General features: G+C 40.0%; 1 protein-coding gene across 2 annotated transcripts in view; it reads right to left on the reverse strand.

Annotated features, from left to right (window-relative positions):
* ankrd44 (ankyrin repeat domain 44) overlaps positions 1 to 11551 on the reverse strand; it is a 33288-nt gene extending 21737 nt beyond the window's left edge. The window contains exons 1-4 of one of the 2 annotated variants that reach the window (XM_013914176.1): positions 10958 to 11551; positions 3169 to 3252; positions 1916 to 1994; positions 1435 to 1505 (exon numbers count right to left, since the gene is read on the reverse strand). In XM_013914176.1, coding sequence (XP_013769630.1) covers positions 1435 to 1505; positions 1916 to 1994; positions 3169 to 3252; positions 10958 to 10984 — 261 coding nt within the window. In that variant the 5' untranslated portion in view covers positions 10985 to 11551. Of the gene's footprint in view, positions 1 to 1434; positions 1506 to 1915; positions 1995 to 3168; positions 3253 to 3977; positions 4200 to 10957 lie in introns of those variants that run through there. The other variant, XM_013914177.1, reaches the window with a different exon arrangement.
* Positions 11552 to 12034: the final 483 nt, after the last annotated feature.

Genomic DNA, 12034 nt, shown 5'->3' on the forward strand with positions numbered 1-12034 from the left:
GCAGGTCCTTCCTCCCTGCAGCTGTCAGACTGTACAATCAAAACTGCTCCCAACAAACAGATGTTTACATCTGCGCTGTAACTGCAATAATTTAATCAACCAATTCGCACTACAACCTGCTTTACCTCTTATCTGTAGTTATTTTTATTTCACTTAATAATAGTACAGTACTCTGTTTATAGTAACCAATATCCTTAATCTAAATATGTAAGAAAAATTGCGTATGTTTCTGTTCTGTGTCCTGTGTACTGTTTGTTTGTATATGTGTCTTTCTGGCTGCTGTTACAGCCAAATTTCCCCTTGTGGGACAATTAAAGGATTATTCTGTTCTACTCTGAGTACTCAAAGCACTTTACACAACTTGTACATTCACTTGAGTACTTTTGGTGTCGAACTCCTCGAGGGCCGGCGTCCTGTAACTTTTCCATGTGTCCCTGCTGCAACACAGCTAAATAATATTAGTTGGTCGTTAGAAAGACTGTATAGAACTGGACTGCAGGTGGCAATTCAGCCATTTGATTCATGTCACAGCAGCTCCTGAGTGAATGAATAAGGTGCAATAAAAGTACTTTTAGAAATACATTTTTTCTTTAAAACTTGCACTTTTATTTAAATATACTTGAGTAGGGTTAGGTGTCAGGTGTGTTGCAGCAGGGACACATGGAAACACTTCAGGATACCGGCCCTCGTCATTGTCATTCCTGTGCTTACTATCTAACATTCATATGCATTCATACTCCGATGGATGCATCGGCGTTAGCATCTTGCTCAGGGATATTTGGCATGCAGACTGGAGCAGACTGGGATCGAACCCCTGACCTGCTCTACCACCTGAGCTACAGCCAACCCCAGAAGCTTGCCAAAGAGAGCTCAGGCTATGTTGGTGAATTAGGATGTTCATTCCAGACATTGACTTTCAGCCTTGTAAGAATTGTACAAACTCTGCTTTATCCTTACAAACTATATTTCCCTGGTTGTTTGGTCATGTTTCAACTTCCCATTTCCCTGGCAAAGAAATGAGGGGTGGATCAAGACTTCTGAACAGTTGGAATATCTTGCACTTAAATGTAAAGACAGTGATCAGAATTTGAAAATAAAGTTAATCTGTCACATAAATACATACAGTCTAATAAGCAAGAGCTTGCTAAAACTCTAACCACTCTTAACGTGTACATATAAACCCATGATACTTGGTATCTATAAATGGGCACACAGCCAGTGGATCCTTCAGCTAGTCCTGCTATGATGAATTACCAGTATGGATACTGGGAGTTATGCAGCCAATGAACTGCTGTAACCCAGATTCCTTAAGATGGAGAACAGCGTGAGTTCTGGTTGAGACCTGAAAAGAAAAGTCATCTGTCTGCTTTCATGTAAAACACACCGAGGTTCCCTGACTGCACTGCCTGTGTGTGTGTGTGTGTGTGTTTTCACCTCACTCCGAGATGCAACAGCGCGATGGAGAGGGGTCAGCCACATGTTATCTTTGGCGTTGACACGTGCCCCTGCAGAGCAGAAACACAGCATGGCAAACACGAAAAAGATGTAACTTCACGTTTACAAAGCACTCTGGAAATTTCCTCACAGCTCCAGGAAACACAAGCCTTCCACTTCCATCAACTAACATGAGCCTTAGATGCATCCATACGATGATTACTTTCACCAGAAAATGATGAAGCATATTGAGGGCGACAGTCAGGACGCTAGTGGCCGGGCTACGTAAAGTTTTAGCCAATTTAATATTATCAAAACAATGTAGGGGTTTGTTTGTGTGTTTGTTTTTAAATTGGACACGAGCTAACTGTATTTTATCTGGGATGCTTTAAATGTCATAAAGCTCCACATCTACATTCATTCAATAAAAAACAACAACAAAAACAGCTGAAATCTGCAAGAAAGACGTGGCGTGTTTTACCCGAGAGGATGAGGAGTTCGGTGATCTCGCCATCGCCCAGGAAGGCTGCTGCATGCAGCGGAGTGCGCTTCTCTGCATCCTGATGGAGGAACAGTGGTGCGTTATGAGACAAGTGACCCTCCCACATATGAGCACATGTCACACAGTTACAGTCCTAATTGTCTTCTGGCAATTTTCCCTCTGTGATGGTTTCTGTTATCTGCTTGTATGACTTTGCGGCTGTTTGATCGAGTCTCTGTGGTTGTTGTCGTGGGGGGGGTTGCCCCTTTGTGGTCGTTTCTGTGTCTCTGTGTGACAGTTATATGTGTCTTTATGTTTCTTTGGGGGTGTTTTTTGTCTATGTGTGGCTCTTTTGTACATGCTTGCAGTTGTTCTGCATTTTTCTCGAAGGCAAAGCCAGTCTGCACAGCAACATTTAGAGCGCTCTGTGGAGTTTTCCTGTAAACACAAAAGCCTCTGTTTACATTTACCAAACATACAGCGTACCATCAACAGATGGATCTGATAACCAAATCTATAAGTATTTAAATCCAGCGCTATTTCCATTCATGCAGCTGGTATGAGGTCACAGATGAGTAGAGGATCAGTGACCTCGTGCTCAGGGCGTCTCATTGAATAAATGCCCATCACACTGGCTGAGTGGGCTGACATAAGCAGAGAGGACAGCCCCGACATGTGTTGTGTATTTATACCCATATGAGCAGATGTGTAAATAAACACTCACCCTGAACTCTGATTTTACTGATTCTTAACTCGGAGCCCTAATTCCCTCATTCTAAAACAGGAAGTGGGGGTTGGAACGAAGAAAAAGGTGGTTGCCACCGAGTCCAGTTTTATTTCCCTAAAAGCTGACTTTGGGCAAAGGAAACTTTTTCTGCACTAAAACATGCACGCTTACAGACGATGGCGAGAACACAAGTGCTTTGTGTGAATATTTGTGTCCTGGATGAACAGAGTTATGGTGAAACCACGTAAATTAGATTGATATTCTTTATAAATTCAGCACATGCAGGGTGAACTTTTTATCATGTGTCACTTATACACATCTGTCATGTGTATAAATGTAGAAACCAAGAGCTAAAAAAAAAAAAAAAGCTCACTCTTCCTCCACTTCACAGCAGCAGCCAGTGAGGTAAGTACCTGCATACAGTTTATTTGTGAATACAAACCATCTGCTCTGTGGAAAATATGAATAGGTGAGTGTGTCACATGCACAGAGACAGAATGCCTGTTTGGTGTACATGTGACCATACCAGAGCATTGATGTCTTCAGACTTGTATATGAGCATACGGATCTCTTCAGAATCTCCACTGAAGATTGCCTGGATGAGAGGAGGCTGTGGGGACGAGAAAGAACAGTCACGTGACCACTACGGACGTTACAAAAGGCTATGATCCTTCCCACGGTATGAAGTGCTGCCTATGTGTGCAGTACTTAAAGCTGCAGCGTGTACAAAAACTGCAGACTGTACACAAAAGAAATGCAGGCCTTCCCTTACTTCTTATATCTCCCGTTTCTCTGTGAGACAGAGAAACTAGTGTGGAAAATTTTTGGTAGATACACATCACAAAAATAAAAAAGGGCTCAGTGTCTCCGATGCCCCTATTATTCTTTTCAGGATGAGAGAGGTGAGGTAAATACAGGCCCAAACAGCAGATATCAGAGGCTTTTGAAGAATGCAAAAACACAGAAAACTGGGACAACATGTGGCGGACTTAAAGGCCAGTTTTTAGGTTCAGGTTCATGCAGGTTTTGCTAAACAGTATTAAAGCCAAATATGTTCTTTAAATGTTTGTATTAAATAAATAAATAAATTTAACAATCAAAATTGTCACGAGTGAAACAGCAGCCAATGTCCAAAGGCAAACCCTGAAAAGGAAGATTCTGACAAATTAGAACAAGTTCTGGTTCTTTGGAAGCAAAGTATGGGAATATCATTTTTCCTGATTACATTTCTGTTAACGATTAACCTGTTTTGAAACAAGCATGGATTAAATTCTGAAACACAATCATGATCTATGCGCTGACATTATATAAACTCATGACTTTTTAAAACTGTACCTCTATTTTCTACTTTAGCCTATGAGGATTGCAGGTAATGTACCCAGTTTAGGTTCAGTTTATCTCATTCTGCTTAATCTATTAAATTATCAGCTAGCTTTATTTTGTTTAGGTTATTGTATCTAATGTACAATAACCTAAACAAAATAAAGTCATTATCACTGGTGTTATACTATTTGGGCTAAAATAGCAGGTGATGTTAGCTTGTTCAGGCTAGCAAAGGAGCTAACTATTCTTTTTTTTAGGCTAGTATGTTATGTTGCTATGATATCATTGTCATAGCAACATCAGTAGCAGGTTAATATCATTACAAAAAATTTTAAGCATTAATATCTAAATATGTTTCTTTATTGTTATTTTTATAAATTATTAATATTCTGAAGGCGGCAAATTTGTATTGGGGAACAAGAGTAACAGGATGCTAAGGACTACCAGTTTTTAGAAAATGATTTTTTTAAAGACAACAGCAAATGCTCCCATTTGAAAACGTGAAAAACAAACAGATATAGCTCCTTTACTTAACCTCTTAAGCCCCAACGCCCCCTGATACAGGGGCAAAAGGCAGGAGATCAGTTAGGCTTGGTGCTTAAGAGGTTAAAAAAAAATACTAAAAACACAATTACAAATATAGTCAAAATGTCTCAATTTAAAAATTTGCAAAATTGAAAGCGAAATGTAGATGATGTGTAGATTGTGCTCATTGTGTTATTTATGAACCAGGCTGAGCAGAGGGAGGCCTCACTTCACTTCCTGTGCGTTTCTGCTACTCCTGCCTCACTTCCTGTTACACAGTCTCTCCTTCTCAGAAACCTGAGAGAGGAACCAACCACAGAGAAGTTTTTCACTTCTGCTTTAAAAAATACAGCATGCCACAACACTTCTTCCTCATCTGACTGTTTCATTCCCCTGAATGTAATTTTGCTGCAGCATCCATCATCTCACTCACTGCTGAGAGTGAAGGCAGACACGTGTGCACAGCATGTCGCAGGACTGTAGCTGTTACTTTTACTTGCAGTACACAGGAGTTGCTTTTCTACCACACTAATGTTTAAAGCTGCTAGTTCAGATCAGATCTAATGTGTAACACCGACAGAGTCACACAATAATGCAAATGAGCTCATCTATGCTCGTTCCCACACTCACAAAGTTGCAGTGATGGAGTCAGGATTATAGGCATATTTAGCTCGATGCTTAGTGGCTGTAACAAAAACACTCAGCTGGCATCTCTCAGGAGTTGGCTGGTACTACCACAAGAAGGCAACGATTCATAGGATGTGTCAGGGGAATACCTTAGTAGAAAAGCTAGTGTCCTCTGTTGGGAACTCTAGTAAATAAATCCAATAACTCAGAGAAATGTTAAGTGAGAAATGCAGTGAAGCTTGAGGAAGACAGGTTTAGACAGGAAATGACATCAGGACTTGGCTTTCTGCACTAGTCTTCCTGGTATATCATCCCCACAGGCTATTTCAAACACAGGAGCTCATTATTGCAGCTTGCACACATTCACGCACGCAAACACACACACACACACACACACACACACACTTCCCATTAGCCTTAAGGCAGAACCAATGTGACCAACATCCCGTTAGTAACCAATAACGTTGAGAAAATGCTCTTCAACGTGCAGTGTCAGCCAGCCGGTAACAGCCAAACATATTTGGCCATAACATATGACTTTTTGTGTTAAGGATCTAATAATTATATATTTTAAATAAAAGTCACACTTCTTCTATTCTAAAGTTCAAGTATGTCAACTGTTTAAAAGGCCCAAACTCTATAAATCAGAGAAATCGAACACATGCTCACACAAGAGCTACTAGGAGAAAGTTTTTGCAGTAACTCTGAAAGCTGATGAATATTTTTACTACTTTTTTCCAAGTATGTGCTGATTTCTGTTAATGACTATTCTGTCCCTAAAAAGGTCATGTTCTCAACTCACTTGGAAAATGTTATGTAATGAAATCAGCACAGAAGTTATTTTCAGCCCTTTTTTCCAGACGTATTTAAACTTACTGGTATACAGACGCAAGGATCACGTATGGGGATATTTAGCAAATGGGTAGAGGATGAGGGATAAGTTAAAGAGGAACAAAAGTCAAAAAATACAAGTACTGTCAAGGAAGGAAAGATTTGCAGCGGTGTGGTGACTACAGACCAAAGAAAGTCAGTGACGTTCAGCAGTTTCAAGTGACTACTGGCAAAAAAACAAAACCACTAGTGCCTTGAAGTAGGCATGTCCCAATATAAACCAACTCAACTTTGAGGTGTGCAACCAATGAGACTGCAGAACACATATGACTCTGTAATAAATACATTAAAGGTTCTCCATTCACTGAAATTAAAAACAAAAGACAATGTTGATCTCTTTAAATGTTACTGTTTTATGACATCTACACCTGGTGTAATCCTCTACAAAGCCTGGATTTAACAACAGTTCATAGGGATGCGGGAGATGTTTTTAACACTAGTAACTAGTCAGGAGCCATTGTTGTTTGTGGAGTAGCAATGCTGCCAAAGGCTAATGTTAGCTTAACATTTATGAAAGCACCTGACCTTATTTTTCTTTGGTCTAAATCAGTAATTAATAGAACCCTGTTTGGGCCACAAACAGCAGAAGACGTGGAAATTCACTGAGCTTTATTTGTTGGTGCAAAAATGAAGCCAAGATAAAAGTTCCTTAAACCTAAATTCCACGTGAAGGCCAAAGACGTGGTTGCAAGACGACTTCCAGTCTTATAGAAGTCTACAAGAAAATACCTCACTCACTCATTTTTGATCATACTGATGAAAAAGATCTCTTTTGAAAATCTTGTTCGTACCATGATTCAAAATCGAGGATTATCCATGGGAAGACACCGCACACTCATGGGTAACAAGCTGTCAATAAGGAGTCATTAACCAATGAGCACGCAATTTCACAGTCAAACCTGCTCATCCTCGGTACGTCCATTTCTTTGCAACAGCAGAAACACTAATCTTGAGACGTCGAAACAGATTTCACCAATCAATGGGTGACATTGTGTCTGGCTAACTCAGCTACAGTTCATAAGGTGACCTGGAAGCTGCTTCTAACTTTTTAAGTAGCTTTTGCTGCATGTGAACTGTGACATTCAAATCTCACAAACACCAATATGCATACATTCACTAATGTACTAATGTAGTCCAGTTTAGATTCATCAATCAGCTACCATTAACATGTTTTGGCTTATGCTATCCTGTTTAAGCTAATGGAGTGCTGCTTCTAAAAGCAAGCTGGGTCATTAGCATTCAGTACATGTGTTTTTTGGGGGAATTTCTGAACACTGATTTTACTAATCATGAACAAGAACCGAGTGGAACCAGCTATTAGAACCTGAGGTTCTGGGCCGGTGCAGGACAATCCTCTCTCCACCTTATACTGCACAAACATCCTGCATCTGATTACCAATGTTTTCATTCCACTGGCATCCTCCAAACACACTAGCAGGCTAATCTGAAATATATGTGCTCTGCAACAATGCCTTAATTTCCGCTGATGCCTGAGGTAACAGGCCTCATACTGGCTCAGTCTCTTCTCCTCAGGCTCAGTGGCACACTTCAGACTTCCTCAAACAGTGAAAGCGTAACAAGTTTCGTTTTGTCCTTGTAATTACCTGGAAACGTTCCTTGTAATTTCCTGAACACGATCCACTATTCAGCTTTGTAAAGACAATCCTATGGTTTGGGGCTAATTATAAAGAAAGTTGAGAACGTTTTGAAAGTTGAGTTTAACACGAACAATTACGTATTTGAAAAGGACAAAATCGTTCCCATTTACTTCTGTTTGCAGTCATTTTTAAAGAGGTCTCAATGTTTCACCTGCTTCAAATCGTGTGCACATCTACAACAGACACATAACTGTGCTTTGGCACAAAGTCAGAAGTCAACGACTTCCTGTACTTCCTTTGCGTTCTGCGATGAGTTTTTTTTTTACCCCACAGAGTCTTTCATTTCCACGCACGCACAAAAAACGAGAGAGAAAAAAAAAAGTTGATGTTTATTCACAAACACATCCGAGGAATTTTAGACATGACGTCAACCTCGGAATCAATCCAGCAGATGACAAGTTAAAAGAGACGTTACAGCAGTGGGATTGTTATGGTACCCGCTGTTGATAAGCCCGGGATGAAAAGAAAAAAGTCTGAGGCATCCAGTTATCAGGCATCATCAGCATGTCTGAAAATAACAGGAAGTGCTACACTTCTAGGTCATACACACAGACACACACACACACACACACACACACTCTGACAGCAGCTCTTGCTTCCCTCAAGACATATCTCACATGGCCACATGAGAGCTCTGCAGAGAGATGCTGAGTCGGTTAACGTTGAAAAAAAATCTTAATGTGAGATTAGGAAGGACCTCTGAGGGTCGTGATTCTCAAAGTCCTGTTTTAATAGGCGGTGTTGCTTTTGAATTTTTATTTACAAAATCACGTACTTTTACACTTCCATGCTCACATCTGCTCAGAGAGGTGTGTATCTGTGCTGCTGCCCACAGAGAGATCTTTGTAGTCACTGTGTATCTCTTCATTTTCTGCCCATATGTAGCTGGTTGTCTATGTGCAGCCATCATTTGTCTATTTGTAGCTATTGTGTGTCTTTGTTATCAACAACTATCTCTTTGTAGCCAGTAAGTGTCTCTTTGTAGCAATATTGTGTCCTGTAGCTGTTACAAGTTTCTTTGTAGCCTTTAAATGTTTCTTTGTCACGTTTGTGATTCTTTTTGTAGCAGTTTGTCTAATTGTACTTTTTAACCAGTGTGTGACTGTAAAGTAACATAACAGTCGCAGACTGTGCCCGAGTTTCAAATGTAAATGTTCAAATTTATATTTCTCTGAACACCTTTAGGGCTGCTTGTTTATGACTTGTTTAAATAAAAATTCTTATTTTTCAACCTCTGCTGAAGAGTACTGTACACATCATGTCAAGTATGTCTCCTTGGGACAATTTAAATTTTTGGAGTTGGAGGTCATTTTGGAGGTCCTTCACAAGGAATCTGAAACATGACAGCACTGCTGACATACAGCCAGTAAGCATTTCTAACATTTTCATTGTGGGGCACAGGTACAGGGACCATACAAATGCACTCTTTGTCAAAATGCAAGCTATTAAATTCCAAGGCTTGGTGCAGCTTAAAACAGCGCAAATAATGTATAAAGTAAGAAATAAATTGCTTCCAAAAGAAATCTGTAAATTGTTCATAGAAAGAGAAAGTGGGTATAACTTAAGAGGGAAATGGAATTTAAAAATACAAAGTGCTAGAACAACTTTAAAAACTACGTCTATCTCAATTGCAGGAGTTAAATTATGGAACAGTCTAACAGAAAAGAAAGTAAAAACATAAACCAGTTTAAATTAAAATATAAAAACCTAATTTTAAATAAATATAAGAATGAAGAAAACAGGGTTAACCCAGGACGGTAATGTTGCTGGAAATGCTGTTTCAGTTCTTTTTGGGGGTTTTTTTGTTTGTTTTTCCATAACTTGTGAATCTGCAAAGTTACACATTCTGTATTTTTCATATGAAAGAAACTATACTGTGGTGGGGTTTGCTTATTTCTTGTTTTTGATTTATGTATGTTTGTTTTGTTTTGCTTTATTTTTGTTTCATATGTTGTTTGTTTAATTTAAGACTAAAAGAATTTGCTCGATTTGTTGATATCTTGAAATTAACAAGAGCCAAACTGACAGCTGTGAATGACTTCAACTAATAATTCAAACCTCAAATTTAGTCTGTGTACTTTAAATTCAAAGAAAAAAGAAAAAAAAAGAAACACTGTGGTTGAAAAATTGAGTTTCAAAAAAATGGACAGGTTAAAATCATTTTAATATTATACTGAATAATTCATCAAGTAAATATTTCAGCCAGAATTCTACATAAAAATTGTCTGATTAAATCACCTTCAAAATAAAATATTCTCTAAGCTCCTCTTCGACATGTTCAAGGTGAAACAATCAGTCAATAAACAGAAAAAGAATTTCTTTAAGAAAATTTTTAAAACAATACCCACTGAACGAAGATTTTAGCTTTTTCAAAGACAACTTTAAATTTTGCGGTTTAATTACAGAGCACAATAGCTTCTGATTATCAGCTAGTTCATTAATTCACAGTTTACCACTGAACAGAGTAGAAAAGCACTATATAAGAAGAAAAGCAGGATCTATAAGAACAAAAGACATACTTGGCTTTTGTTCATTTTTACCAAGAAGCAAGTTTAATAAGTCAGTTACAGATTAATTACACTATACTGTGTGCACCAAAATGCACATTTTATATGAGTGTTTTTAAAAGATTTTAAATGAAATGATGATAAATCAATCTCATGGGCAAAAGATGGCCCAGAAGTAGAAGCAATACAATTTACATGGGCTGAGTGTTACTACTCTGCAGCATTTCAGAAACTGGCCAATGGGTTTGAAGGCGGACTTTTAGGGAGGGGACCTTAAAGAGGAAGGAGCTGAAGCAGCCTGATTCAGACAGGTTGCACTGAGAGGATGCATAAAGAGTCAGTGATCCAAACTTACAACTGTGAACTGTGCAAGTCTATTTTTAGCAAAGTCCAAGAATACAAAGCTTGAAAGTATTGTTTTCAAACTTAGGGGCCTTCCCTGGGAAATACTCGGGTACTTTGACTTCAACACAGTAGTTACTGAAGACATTAACAGCTTACAGGAGGAAACAGAACAGGAAATGTGTCTCACAGATGAGCTGTCACCATTTTAACGACATTTACAACAAATAATAAGGCCATTTTCTTTTTTTAGTGTTATGCTAATTTATTGATAGAGTCCTGTGCCCAATCTGTAGGGAAGGAATCTATTTTATTATTTTCTAGGCTGTATAAAACTAAATAGCACAACATGTGCTACTGAAACACTTTCCTACCACACAGAAGGAGAAATGCTGTGCTTCTGCAGGTCTGAAAGCTAAGCTAACTGGCTAGCTGGTCCTACCTGGTCGGCCAGTTTGAGAACAGCCATCTCTGGGTCAGCTCTGGCTGCACATCCACTCCCTCCGACACCGCAGCACCATGCACGGTGCGATGCTGAGCCCCGCTCCGCCTCTCCTTTCTCCGCTCTTCCCACGGGACTTGAGGCGACTAGATGTAGCGGTGTGGCTTTGTAGCTCTCTAGGAGTCTCACGGGCAGACGCTGAGGGTGATGGAGGCCGGGCCGAGCACCAGGGCCATCAGCCCCGTTCCACTGACGCTATCTGCGGCTACGCTGCTGAGCACAGTCGGCCGCTCGGAGTCGCTGGGAGGCGGGGAAGCAGGAACGGCTCGACCGACCGGTGTAAACAATCCACATTTATGGCTGCTGCTGCTGATCTTCTGTTGATGCTTCTGCAAGAATATTCCAAGCGTCTCTGCGAGCTGTACACCGCCCACAGAAGGCTCTCTATCCCCCAGACTGCACAGCCTGTAAGCCTCCCAGAGAGGCAGCCAGGGTGAAGTCAGCTGAACGGAGATCACACAGGAAGTTCGTGCTTGTCTCTTTAGATGCAGAAGTGGAGGAGAAGCTTCCTCAGCATCAACAACAAGCAGAATACCCCTCGCTGCTGCCATCCACTGGATACAGAGAGAGGCCGAAGCGCAGTTACACGATCCAAAAATAAGTAACACAAAGCATGAAAAATGAATGCGTGTAAAGAGAGATGGCTGTGATGACTGCAGTGATGTAGGTTATATAAAGATGTAGTGTAATTTTCATTCCAGATATTTGTTCATGAATTAGTCCCACTTCAAGTGACAAATGTAATTTCTGATAAGATGGGCAGACATCAAGCACCATGTAGACAGAGCAGATTGTTCTTTGTGGACTAAAACCAGTTTAATCCATCCATCCTGCCTGGGAGCTCCATATTCCACATCTGCTATCCATCCTCTGCACATGTTGATACCATCTCAGGCTTGCCTCTAACGCTGTCTCCAAAATGCTCAATCTAAACTGTCCCTCCGATGTACTAATTTCTAATCCTGGTCCTACTGAGATGAACACTTTAACGTCTTCAGCTCTGCCACGTCCAGCTTG

This window comes from Pundamilia nyererei, unplaced genomic scaffold (genome assembly GCF_000239375.1).
Source record: "Pundamilia nyererei isolate P.nyererei 1_Seehausen unplaced genomic scaffold, PunNye1.0 scaffold00176, whole genome shotgun sequence".
Classification (NCBI taxonomy): Eukaryota; Metazoa; Chordata; class Actinopteri; order Cichliformes; family Cichlidae; genus Pundamilia; species Pundamilia nyererei.